Raw genomic sequence first — 13,335 nt, forward strand, 5'->3', positions numbered from 1 at the left:
ACCCCTGATTCTGAAGGGAGAGAAGAGATTTCATGAGTCTGCTGAGACTTCTGCTGTTAGCAATCCCCGTGTGGTTTCTGGCAGGAGGAGAGAGGAGTGGGCTCTCTTGGCCATACTTCAACCCTGAAGACATTCTAAGCCTCCTTTCCTCTCCTGTCTCCTTTCCCCAGTTTCCTGAGGACCTGGTGTTCCTTTTCTGCCTGTGGAGACCCATCTCTGTGTCCTGGTCTCACCCCTACTCCAGAATTCCTTCTCCTCCTCCCTTCCCTCACACCTCCACTCTGCTTTCTCCTCCCTCCCATACTCCTGCTGTGCTCAGCAGCAGACTTCCCATTCCCAGCTAACTTGTGAGCATGCACCACGGTCCAAGGCTCAGCAGGCAAAGAATCCCCCTGCCAATGCAGGAGACACAGGAGACACCAGTTTGATCCCTGGGTTGGGAAGATCTCCTGGAGAAGGAAATGGCAACCCACTCCTCTATTCTTGCCTGGGAAAATCCCATGGACATAGGAGCCTGGTGGGCTACAGTCCATGGGGTTGAAAAGAGTCAGATACAACAGCAATTAAGCACACACATACACACCACAGTCCAGACAGCCAGGTCCATCCCATCTGGAGTGTGACTTCTGGGGACAACATCCTTGTGAATGGGGAGAAGTCCCAGTGCCCAAGCATCGGGTACCTACTCAGACTCAGATTTGGATGCAGGGCTCTTCACAGGGATCCAGGAGCTCCACCCAGACATGCTCTCTGACTCCAGCTCCTATGACCTCCAGGCACCCCATACCCACACCAGCTCCAGAAAACGCCTGCAGGTGTTGCTCTCCAGGGACCTGGGCTGTGGTTAACATGACTAAACCCTGGGTTGCTGTTTCGTGGGCCACTACACAAAACAATGCCCTGCTCTTCCTCTGAACACCGCCAGCCCTCTCAAATCTTCTCAGCACACCAGGGAATGAGTATCCCAAGGCTAAAATGGGAGAAAAGACTAAACCCTTCCTAAGCACTCAATAGTTCTGCTGGCAGATATGTGGTCCCCTTTGCTGACTGTTCATGTAGTAGGGTCATCTGCTGTTTAAAAGAATTACAAAGAAAGTATAGTTGAAGAGGGCTTTTTGCTTTTTTTCTCCTGATGTTCTGTCCTGCGAGCAGAACGGGTCTCTGCATCAGATTCCCTGGTGAAGTTTGGCTGCAGTAAGAGATTAAGAATTAAAAAATTAGAACACCCTGAAGTCATATCCTTTGTTGACTCATTAGCACAAAGACTAATATTTAACCGTTAAAAATGAACATGAAGACTGTATACATTTTTGAAAGACAATGTCAAGTGAAGAAGAAGTAGAGGATCCAAGAACTTGCCCACATTGATTACAGTTTCTTGAAAACCAAACAAATACATTGGTTATGTTGGGAAGGGAAAAACTTTCCTTTACCCTCTTAGATTCAGTTCTTGGGGGCTTGGAAATCAAACTGACAAAAGATAGATTAACAAAAAGAAAACATTTAATTATGTACATATAATAAATGTTCATAAAGGTGTTCATAAAGAAATGTGACTCAAGGTGCATTTAAAATTTGGAGCTTATATACTACTTTAACAAAGAGTGATAAATTGTATAGAAATAACTGGACAAAGGAAAAAGGGGTTGGAGTTTCTGGAGAGGCTAAGTTGTGACAAGGTGAGGAGGAAATGTATAGAGACTGTAGCAAGATCTGATATGCAGATGAGGGTCTTTCTCCTCCTCCTGATAAGAGAAGAAATGGACAAACAGACCAAATGGAAATTCATGTCACCTTAACAAAGAGACATTTATGTCCTACTTTTAGACAGAAAGTGGTGGGACAAAGAGTTAATTGCCTTCAGCTCACTGCAATGTTTATGCCAAAGTTCACCTTTTGGGGTGGTGTACTCTGATCTCCTTCAGTTAAAAATTAGTTAAGACTAGGAAAAGAGGTGAGTCGTTGTGTTTATAATGATAAGGTTATTATGTTTGTTGATTGGGTTGAACAACCCAACCACATATGATCCTATGCAAATTCTAGCACTTAAAAAAAAAAGTCCAAGAAAGAAGGTTTAAAAATTCTGCAAAATCCCACCACCAAGAAACAGGATTACTACAATTCCAATACTCTCTTTGTCATCATGCTCTGCATATTGTGCAAGTTTTATCTTAGAGACACATTCTCTTTATCGGGGGAGTGCTGGGAGAGCTGGGGCAGTCAAGGAGGCAGCCAAGGCTCAGGGGGATCTCAGATGAAGGGGCTGCCAGGAAAGAGGATTGCCAGAGGCCAGAGGCCAGGAGGCTGTCCCCGACTGTGAACATCACACAGAGATTAAGCCCTATTTTTGCAGGATTGCAGTTCCTAATTAGGAAAGGAGGTTTACAGAAGGGGGCCTTTCAGCATTCCACAGTGGGGTTGTTGGCTTTCCCACAATCTCTTGGCACACTGCAGGAGTTTCCCCTTTGTCTCAAATGGAAAATGGAGAAGGAAGGAAGACAGAAGGAAGCACGTAGCTGAGGGCCAAGAGTCAGGCTCTATCTTAATGGGACTAGTCAAGGGCACCCCAGCGTCAGAGAGCCAGGAATACTGGGAACCCCTAGCAATTCTAGCCCAGTGCCCTTGATATATAAGGAGGGACTCAGAGGCCCAGAGAAGAGAAAAGAGTATTACATAACTGCAGAGACTACCACCCTTCCCTCACTGTGAGGTGATCAAGAGTGATTGTCTCCATGCCATCTCAAAACATAAATTACTGTCTTGCTTTAAGACATTTTAATGCCATCTATAAAACTCTCTTATTCAAAAGCACAAATATGTTGATTAGGGTGAGATAAGTCACTCTGAAAAGGCTTCTTCTTTTTTTTAAATGAAGATTTTTACCCAAGGGTTCTTCCTCCCAAGGCAAGATTTCCTTGCAAAAATAGGACGGGTGTATTTCATAAGCTGAGGCCTCTTGAATGGCAAAACAGCTCCCAAAGGGTTTGCATTATTGTTTATGATGATGAATTTGGGGCAAGGGATGTTAGTGAAGCCTTAACTGTGAAGGTTGATGGCACAATACATCTCAAGGGACAGACAGGACCAGATACATAATTTGTGGGGTCCAGTGCAGCATTAAAAAGTAGGGTGGCTTGTGCAACATTATTAATAATTTCAAAATTATGGCAGCAGAGCATTAAACCAAGAGTGGGGCTCTTCTAAGGCCCATGAGGCTAGCCCTGGATCAAGGTGGGTGGACAGCTGGATGGTTGGGGTGGAGATGAGGTGTCCAGAGGTGAGGCCACTAAGCCAGAAGTCTGTTCCATTTGACTTTGAGATAGTTCACCTTCCAAATTTTATTTGGCTCGAGCTATTGGTAAATGAATCGTTTCCAGGATCACAGATTGATGAGGCAATGGGGGTGAACTATGTACAGAAGAGCTGTGTAATAGCTATGGTCACAGACCAAGCTCTTTACTGCAGACCAGGCCTCCTGCCAGTGCTGTAGGCTGTGGCTGACTTCATCTTTCCGGAAATGATTGTAAAAAATAGCAGTTAGGAAGGGGCTCACTGACTGCAAAACCTTGGGCAAGTTATTTAACCCCACTTGGTGTGTCAGTTTCCTTATCTGTTAAACCAAGTGATGAGTTACCTGGGTTAAAGGGTGGTGTTAAGACTGAATCTACTTTAGCCCTCTGCCCAGTGCATGGCACATAGTCAACGTTTGATAGACGTCTGCTGCCATGATGATGAGGACGCAGGAGAAGGAGAACAGGGAGAGACGGTGTGGTGACCTCTCTGTAGTTCAGTAGCAGGTTGTCCATCTAACGGAGGAGGAAGCTGACACACGGAAATCAGGGTCCAAGGTCACCCAGCAAATGAACAGGCCTCAGTCCCTCTGAGGGAAGCTTTCTGGTTTGGCCTAAATGCCTCAGGAGCTTTGAACTTAAGTGTAGCTGCATCCCCAGACTCACACTGCAGGCTCAAGGTTCACCGTCCCTGGAGACACCCTTGCTGAGCCCTGCGTGGGCTGGGCCTGTTCTGGGTGCTGAGGGTGGAAGGTGAGAGGGTGGGACAGGGCGGGGTGACGAGTGCTGTGTCACCGGACCGGTCCAGGGTGTGGGGAGGGGCACATTCATCCTCCAGGACGTTAGAGAAGGTTCTGTGGGGCCATGTTCTAGCCTGGCCATCAGGGAAGAACAGATAACAGGGAGGAAGACCCTGCTGTACTGTGTGGAAATGGTAAACTGAAGAAAACTCCTTCCGCCTCAGCTTCACAGGGGTGTGTCAACAGGTGGGGGACATCCCAGAAGTACAGAGAGTGAGCCTGAGAGCTGGGGGTGCCCTCACCTCTGACCTTAGTGAGCGCTCCCCTGGGGGACCACCCTCTCTGCCAGCCCCCCACACTCACTGCTCTCCTCTCTTATCCCCCAGGGTCAGTGGACTGTCCCCCTTCATGGGTGACAATGACAACGAAACCTTAGCCAACGTTACCTCAGCCACCTGGGACTTCGACGATGAGGCCTTTGACGAGATCTCTGATGATGCCAAGGATTTTATCAGCAACTTGCTGAAGAAGGATATGAAGTAAAGAGTTGGGCTTTTAGTCTTTTGGGGCTTCCCACACCCTGGACTGGGGTCCAGAGGCAGTGACTTCCTTTCCCTATGGTGGGCTCTTCTGCACCCAAGGACAGGAGGGTGGGCATGGTGTATATGAGGGCCCAGAAAGAGGTCTTCCTGGGCCCCTGCTCCCTGGGACCAGACACTGTCCTGTCTTTAGAAGCACAGACACCTCTCTTGAAAAGCAACCCTTGACTGAGTGTTGAGGGAAAGAGGCAGCTCATGTATGAATAACGACAGCCCCTTTTATTTTCCATGTACAGCTGTGGCCAGCAGCAATCCTGCTAAAACCTTACCCCCCCTTCTAGGGTTTCAGGGAAGAGATCCTATTTGTGGGGCCTGATCATACTCCCAGCTGTTCTGGCTTGATGCTTATTTAGTAGCTATAATATGTAGGAACTGCCTTCCTGAGTACAGCCAGGTGCCTTCCACCACTGGTCAACGAGACTGCTATCCCAGCTCCGTCTCTGTCCCACTAACAGTGCAGCCTGTGAGGTTCCCCAGCCCCACCTTGCAGGGCTGCACAGACCTGCCAAGGTGGTCAGTGGATGACTGTATAAAACATCTGCAGACATCAGGAGGCTGGAGTGTTCACGCATGTAGACAGCCTAAGGCTGTGAGGAAAGGTCAGATGCCCAAAGTGCTCATCAGTATTTCAGCGAGAGAAGCATTGGAACAGTAGAGGAGGCTAGAGCAGAGGACGGGTCTCGCATGTGGCTAGACAGGATTCAGTGGAGCAGGGAAGTGGCTCCATCACAGCAGGAAGGTAAGCGGGGCTGTGCGTGTGCCGGGAGAACTGTCCTGCCCCAGGGAAGGGAGCAGTGGGAGTGTTAGGTGGGGACAACTGGCTACTGGACTCCTCACCCACTCTGTGAACAGGTGGCCAGATTATGCAAGGCCTGGCTCAAACACGGGGTGTCCCACTTGGCCATAGGAGCAGCTCTAGGCATTTCCCCAGAAGATGGTGAAACTCGCCCCCACAACTCCACCCCCCTGCCGCCCTGCCCCTCCGAGGCTGTCCCTCATCTTGCCTACTCTGGGAGAAATCCTGTTTGGGACAGGAGAGTGCAGTTGCTAAAGGAGTGAGGTTAGGGGGTCTCTTAAGTGGTTCTGTCTGGTTTTCTGGTTACGCACCCACCTCTTGGTCCTTTGTAGCTGGTTCTGGACCAAACTCCTCACCAGAGGAGACAGTCCACACTCTTTGACAGTGAGGTCCTCTTAGCATTTTGCTGTCCCAGTCTTTATATCAGGAGTAGGCCTGACCCAGGGAAGATCAGATGTTGTGGGGGGCCTGGATTTCCTTCTGGTGTGAGGGATCCCTGCTTCCAAGGTGCCCCAGGGAGATAGAAGCCTCCCTCTTAATGACTCTGGTCCAAGGATAGGTTCTATCAACGAGGCTTCGTTCACCCACGGTTTGGTAAATGAGGTATTATTTATATCACCTATCTTCTCATCTGACCTTGAGTTTATTCAGTAATGTGCTGGCTCCTCTGTGCTTGTAAAATGGACTCACCCAAGAATTGATTTCATATAGATCAAGACACTAGATTCCCATAAACTCAAACTCAGTATGTCTTCAACCAGAAATCTCCATCTATCAGCACTTTTTAAAATGTTTTCTATTATAAATAAATATATATAAATTATACAAATTTTGAATATAAGAAAATTAAAATAATCCATATCCACTTATAAAGATCACTACATTTTTCTATATTTAGCAAATTTACTTTTACTCATTTTCTACGTATGTTAGCACTTGGTGCTTTGGACTTTACTAGTCCTTCTATAATTAAGGTGATGGCCCTGAAATATGTCTAGATTCCCAGAGCTTTCAGAAAATTAAATGAATTTCAGTGCAGGTCTAAGGTTGTCTTATTCATAGGTTGAACATAAGACATACCTCTTTTGAGTTTTAATAGGAAAAAATCTGATACTCCACCATAAGACATGAGAGTTCACTGATTTTCGAAGATCTGGACTTAAGGTTTCACTCTTCCCTCCATCAGACAAAGAGATAGAAGGATCCGGCATCCACAGCTCTCAGCCCTCATGTGACCTACCCTGGAATATGATACCAGTCATTCCAAGACATGTCTGTCCTCCAGCACTTAGCCTCTCTAGGCCCCAAGGGCAGGTCATGAGACTCCAGCTGCCCATCAGTGTTTAGGCCTTCTTAACACTAATCTGTCCTGGGTCTAGTTAGTGTAACCCAGACCAAGAGAGGAAAAAGGCTAGGATCACCAAGATTCTCATCACAGTGGATGGATTGGGAGCAGACAGCCATGGGCTCTGCCCGGTGTGTCTAGGGACAGGTGACCTCCTGTTTCTGGTCTGACCAGCAGCCTCTGAGGTCCCCTTCTGCTCAGAAATCCTCTGATCTCTGCCTCTATCAGAAACCGTTTGAACTGCACCCAGTGCCTTCAGCATCCATGGCTAATGAAAGACACCAAGAACATGGAGGCCAAGAAACTCTCCAAGGATCGGATGAAGAAGTACATGGCAAGAAGGAAATGGCAGGTAATGGCAGGGGTCACTTTGGACTGGTCTCTTGCCCCTCATAATTGCTTTATTCAAGCCACCCTCATTCCCAACTTGCCCTGACCTCACTCCATAAAAATGTTTACATTTATTTCTGAAATAGCCTGGGACCAAGACTGACATTTCATGTCTCTGTGGGTAGGGATGAGCAATGTCACTTGCAGGACTATTTGGCAACCCTGGAGAATGTGATCTTGTTATAGGCAGTGTGATGGTTTTAACATTTCTTTACCATGAAGGAGGTGGGCATGTGATCTACAATGAGAGACATGGGGGGTTGTGCGTTACTAGCTGCAAATCCTTAACCAAGTTACTTAACCTTGCTGTGCCTTCATTTACTCATCTATAACATGGGGATAATAGTGGCACCAAATCACAGCATCGTTGAGGATTATATGAGATGATCTTCATCTAACCTCTAGTACATTACCTGGCACATAGTAAGTGTTCACAAATGAGATCAGTAGCTAATATGTACGGAGAGCTGGCTATGTGTCAGGGAACATTCAAAGCACTTTCTATGCAAATTATCTTTTAATCCTGGGAGGCAGGTACTACTGTTATCCCCAGTTCTCAGACAAACAAGGCAGAAAAAAGTTAGGAAAGTCACCCAGGATCACAGCTAGTAAGCATGGGAAAGCCAGCATTCAAACCCAGAGACTAGCTCCAGTTACACAGTCTTAACGACACACAATTTAATGACACAAATTGCCTCTGATTGTTAGCAGATGGAAAATTATCATCCGAATCCATAGAGAACTTATCACCCTCTATTTTATTTTTATTATCACTGCTAGTAGTATAAAATTCCTGGGCTGCTGGAGGGTACATGGTTTCTATACTCAGTGAGTATATAGTGAAAGAGACCTGAAAAGCAAATAGACATAAAAGGACATAACACACAGCAAGAATTATAAACGATCACTATAGTTCTCCATACCCATATATGTGAGTGTGGACAGAGGATGGAGCCAATCACACCAGAGTTGGATGCGCTTGTCAGGAAAGGCTGCCAAGGGCAGGAGTTTAAAGTTGGCCATGGAACATGAGTAAAACACAGAGAGGAGGGGATAACAGCACAGACGGAGGAAAAAGCTCAGAGCTATGAGCCGGACCTCACCCTGGTCATGCCGGCCTGACAGGAGAAGTCTTTTAGCTGGGCATTCAGGGGACCAGGGCTTTAGACCTTGCCTCTGTGGCAGAGAAAAAGAAATCACTGTTATAGGGGTAACTGGGACACTGGTGATTTGCCACACAGTGACTAAACCACAGAGGTTGAGAGAAGCAGGAGAGCGAGGGGCTTCGGGAGTGTAGGTCTGAGGGACTCCACCCCTGCACATCTCAGCAGACCCCCTGCAGTGGGAGTCAGCTCTTGGTTATCCCCTCCTGAAGTTGAGTGATCTCCTCACATTCCTCAAGTACCTGGTGAGTGGGAGTGCCGTGCTGCTTACCTCACCTTCCGCTGCCAGTAGGATCCAGTGAAATCAGAGTAGCAAATGTTCTTTTTAAAAAATGGGGGGAGAGGCCACAAAATCAAGGGTTGGCTTTATGAATGATCCTGTGGCCAGTAGACCTCAAAGAAATAGCAGTATTTCTGAAGTGCATAGGGTGACTGGTGTGGGGGTGGGGCTGTTCTCAGAGCAGGAAATCTCACTGGGTTTTGCTTGGATGAGGCTGTGGGTTAAAGGGCAGCCTTATCACGTCAAGCTTCTGGGAGCATCCACACATCTGCTGGTGAACCAAAGCCAGAAAGAACCTAAACCCAAGGGATAGGCGCAGAGAAGAGATACGGAGATTCCAAAGGAAATAAATGGAATTTTTCAGTCAGATGGGTCAGGAAACCATAATTTGTGGTGATATTTTAATCACTTACATTTTTTCTTGCTGTTTATAGTGTTATTAGCCATAAGGTTTTTTGAAAATGAGAAAGAAAATGAATTCAGAGAAGGAGCATTAACTTCCTATTTTAATATAGGTAGCAGCATTTGTAAATAGCTTTTCCACAGAAACAGTGGTTAGGTTTCATAAAATTACATAGAAAAGTAGTCTATCAAATTCCATTCAACACATAATGTCCCTGAAGCTGGTAATAGTTCAGCTGCCTCTGACCATCTTGTGTTACATTTCTTCCTTAGGAAAATGTTTTCCACATTTTCAGCTCTGGATACCAAGATCTTGGTATCCCTTGAGTAGGGGTTCCCTCTTGGAGCAACTGAGGCTCAGTGTGGTGAGGCAGAGTACAGTGGAGGGGAATAGAAAGGGGTGTACTGTGATGGAGGGAGAGGGGCAGGTGGCCCAGACTCTACAGCTGCATGAGAAATGGTTCCTAGTTATCATTCAGGTGTGGTTTTCATAAAAGGGGAAGGTAGTAAATGGGAACAAATCCTAACAAGCAAGGCAATAGATAGATGACTAATCATATTACTGATCTTAGAATGAAGTTATTCTGAAAGAGAATAGGGTTGTTTTTTTTTAAATTTATATCAAAAGAATGTTGAAAAGACATGGTGATGAGCAGTAGCATTGAGGGTGGGCAAGTTGAGCAGGACAACAGGGCTTCTGTATTGCAAAATGAAAGCAAAGGATTATGAATTGGAAGCTTGTGGGCAGCTGTCTTTGTTCTCTGAGAACCACAAAGACTTCAGTACTATGGACCAAAGGGCCTTGGGGAAGGAGGGTTTGGACTCAATATTGCATGGAGTACTCTTGGCCCTTCTTGTTGTTGTTTAGTCACTAAGTCCTGTCTGACTCTTTGCAACCCCATGAACTGTAGCCTGCCAAGCTTCTCTGTCCATGGGATTTTCCACACAAGAATACTGGAGTGGGTTGCCATTTCCTTCTCCAGGAGATCTTCCTAACCCAAGAATTGAACCTGTGTCTCCTGCATTGCAGGAGAATTCTTGGCCACTGAGCGACCAGGGAATACAGCACTCCTGGCCATTACATTTAGATAATATGCATTCTCAAGGGAAATTGTAGTCTTGGGGTTGTTGGTGTATAGGTAGGGCCCATGATGGCTGCCTGGCTTTAGGGGGATCACCTTGCCTGGATTTTCCAGGGCCTGTCTCAGCTTTATCCCTGGAAAACTCTCACTGGGGCAATCCCTCAGTCCTGGGAAACCGGGCTGGTTAGTCATCCTTGCTGCCTTTCCCAGGGGAGGGAGTCTGTGCTGTGTTAGGAAAACTGTTAACAGACTCTACCCGCCTAGAACACAGAAACCCAGTGTAGGCAATTGCTTTCCAATAAGAAAAAAGGCTTCCTCAAGACAAGGATGGAAATTCTCAAGAATTGAAACTTCCTTTGGTGATGTTTTAAACATTCCAAAAATCTTGGTTAGCAAAGCAGCAACCAATTTTCAGCTCAAAGGCATAAAACTGGAAAGCTAGAACACATATTGTTCTTTTCCAGTTCTGATAAATAACTTCCCCACCAACTTTTTTTCTCCATGAATCAGCTTCCAAAGATTGACTTCTGAGGTATAGGTTATTTTTAAGATTTTGCTTATCGAGTGCTTACATTTCTCCCTGTTTTAGAATTATATGGTCTATCGCTCCATCTGATGGAAAATTTCCCCCAGTGTGTGCTCTATTTGTTTGTTATTTGCTGCCTCCTCTGAAATGTAACAGTTCGATTTGCCTTGTTCTCATAGCTTCCTATGAGCCATTTTGTTAATAGAAGAGGAAAGACTTCACTTTTCTACACCATACAAATAAAGACAGTCCTGCCCCCAGGTGTTTGGGATTAGAGAGCCCATGGATTCAAGGGAAGCATTCCCTGCTACCATTTGTATGTCTGAATCATAGTCTTTCTGTAGAAGACTAGAGCTGCACGGAGATTCGAATCTTCCGGTCCAACTATGAGGCCCAGAGAGGGGAACTGACTTGTACAAGGTCACAGCATAATCAGTGATTAGAGAACTAACCTGTCCCTTGTTAGGAATGAACCATCTGAGTTTAGAGACTCCAGCCTAGGGCAAGCTAGTCTGTGTTGGATGAAGACAATGGAGAGTTGTGAAGGGCCGGTTAGGAAGTAGTCTAGTCCGATGTGGACTCAGTACGGAGGGCTGCTGTGGCTGACACCACCTCTGAGCCATTCCTGAGGTCAGAGTAAGCTCCCCTGGGAAGAGCTGGGTCTCCCCACACTCCAGCTAGCAGAACAGATAATGATGTCACCAGTAACAGCTTCTCCCAGAAGAGTGTGCAAGTTGCTAGGTGGTCTGTCTACCAGGGCATTCTCTGCAGGGCCACAGAGCTTCTGCACACAGTGGGTCATCATCCCTCACCTTCTTCTCTCTTCATCACCTCCACCTGGGGCCTCCTGGGTTCCTTTTAGAGTGATCTAGCTTCACTGTGGGCCAGAGGGCCAGGGGCATAACCACACTGCACAGTGTGTATGTGAGAGAGTGGATGACCAGAGGACAGGGCGAGATGGAATGCCTGTTGAGAGTGCACGAAAGGACTCTATGGCCAAGATGGATGTGACATACAGGAAAGTGACTGTGGTTACAGGAGTAGGTCTCTGCTTAAACCACACATACACACATTTTCTGTATGATTCCCTAGTACCCTGAAATTCTTTACTTTTGAAATAATTTTTTTAACTGAAGTATACTTGCCTGCCTGAAATGCTTTAGTGTGTGAAGTTAATTCAGGAGGAAATGGCTTTTCCAGCACAGATTGAGGTCCAGCAGGTAAGTGCCAGCCGTTGCCTTTGCACAGGCTATTTCCTTCCTCTCTCAGTAGCCAGTCTGTGGTGACATCTGCTCCCTGGATGCACAGCATCTGGATACCTCAGAAGATGCTTCGGGTGCAGGGCTGGAAAGCACTGGTTATGCTTTAGTTTCTTATCCTAGTCTTTCATTCCATTGACCTTAGGAAAGGGGTAGAATCTTAAAGGTGAGAAACACAGACACAATTAAGTATGGTTAGGGACTTCTTGACTTAAATCCTGTGCTTGGTAGAATTTTCACAATACAAAGAAAATGTTCAAGTCCTGGCATCTTTTTCAGTAGGAATTCTGTCCTCTTCCAAGGCGCCTCGACTCAGAAAAGCCAAGTGCTATACTTTTCATTTCTTTGGGTGCTGCTTTTTTATGCCTGGGTGTACCTCAGGGAGGAACACCCCTCCAGAACTCCACTGAAGACTTGTGCTGGGGCCAGCAGAGTGTTTCCCCAAATCTCCTAAGTATCTGAATCATAAACAGAACTAGAAGAGACCTAGATGAGACCTTGGAGATTGTCTTGTCCAACCCCCTCCTTATAAAGAGAAGGAAACTGAAGCCCAGAGAAGTTAAGCCCGAAGAGGCTACTTGCCTATGGTCAATAGAAGCCTTTTTTATTTTTTGTCTTTCCAACAGGACCTGTGGGATCTGTAGTAACTGTTCTCTTGCCCAATTAAAATCCTATCACTAGCATTGTTTTATGAGAAACAGCCCCACTGGGCCCCGTCCGCAATAAGTCTTTGGAGCTGTCTCAGCCCGCAGTTGCTTTATATAAACTATCCCTTTTATGGGAGTTGAAGCACAGTATGAAAAGGGTTTTTGTCTCATGTTGACCTTGTTTAGTCACATTAACGCACACATCGGTTCCAGGCCCCATTCCATTCTCCGAACATCTTCTGACACGCTGATAGTGCTGAGCAGAGCAAGGTTGGGCTCACTCCTCTGGCGGAGCTCAGCACTCGGGAAGCCCTCATCTCCGGGACAACTGCTTCTCCCGGGCTGGGCTTTCTCCCTGAGCTGCTCAGCTGGAACCAGGGACACCGCCTGAGCCCAACGCCAGTGTCTATTTTCCAGAAAACGGGCAATGCTGTGAGAGCCATTGGAAGACTGTCCTCTATGGCAATGATCTCAGGGCTCAGTGGCAGGAAATCCTCAACAGGGTCACCAACCAGCCCGCTCAATGCAGAAAAACTAGAATCTGAAGGTAAGGGACTCCAGAGAGATTTTCTTCAGCTAGATGGTGAGAAAGGAAGGGTTGTGGGTTGGAGGGGGATTTAGAGTTTTTTTTTTTTTCTTTAAGGTGGGAGATTGATTTTATTTGTCATTAATACAACCTACAAGGAAAAATTCAAAACTACTTTTACATTGCCCTGACAATAATTACTAAATCTAGTAATTGCTCTTTAACTGTTTCACCTGAGGTTGAACTGTTTTCAGAAGGAAAGTTATTCTTTGTCTAATAGAACTAGATGG

At 46.3% G+C, this 13,335-nt stretch overlaps 1 protein-coding gene across 5 annotated transcripts in view; it reads left to right on the forward strand.

The window, feature by feature from the left end:
* Positions 1–13,335, forward strand: part of MYLK (myosin light chain kinase) — a 280,134-nt gene that overhangs the window by 260,596 nt on the left and 6,203 nt on the right. For all 5 annotated transcript variants that reach the window (XM_061166997.1, XM_061166994.1, XM_061166996.1 and 2 more), the window contains 3 exons: positions 4,417–4,569; positions 6,999–7,122; positions 12,937–13,066. In XM_061166997.1, the coding sequence (XP_061022980.1) occupies positions 4,417–4,569; positions 6,999–7,122; positions 12,937–13,066 (407 nt within the window). The remainder of the gene's footprint in view (positions 1–4,416; positions 4,570–6,998; positions 7,123–12,936; positions 13,067–13,335) is intronic.

Source organism: Dama dama, chromosome 19 (assembly GCF_033118175.1).
Source record: "Dama dama isolate Ldn47 chromosome 19, ASM3311817v1, whole genome shotgun sequence".
Classification (NCBI taxonomy): Eukaryota; Metazoa; Chordata; class Mammalia; order Artiodactyla; family Cervidae; genus Dama; species Dama dama.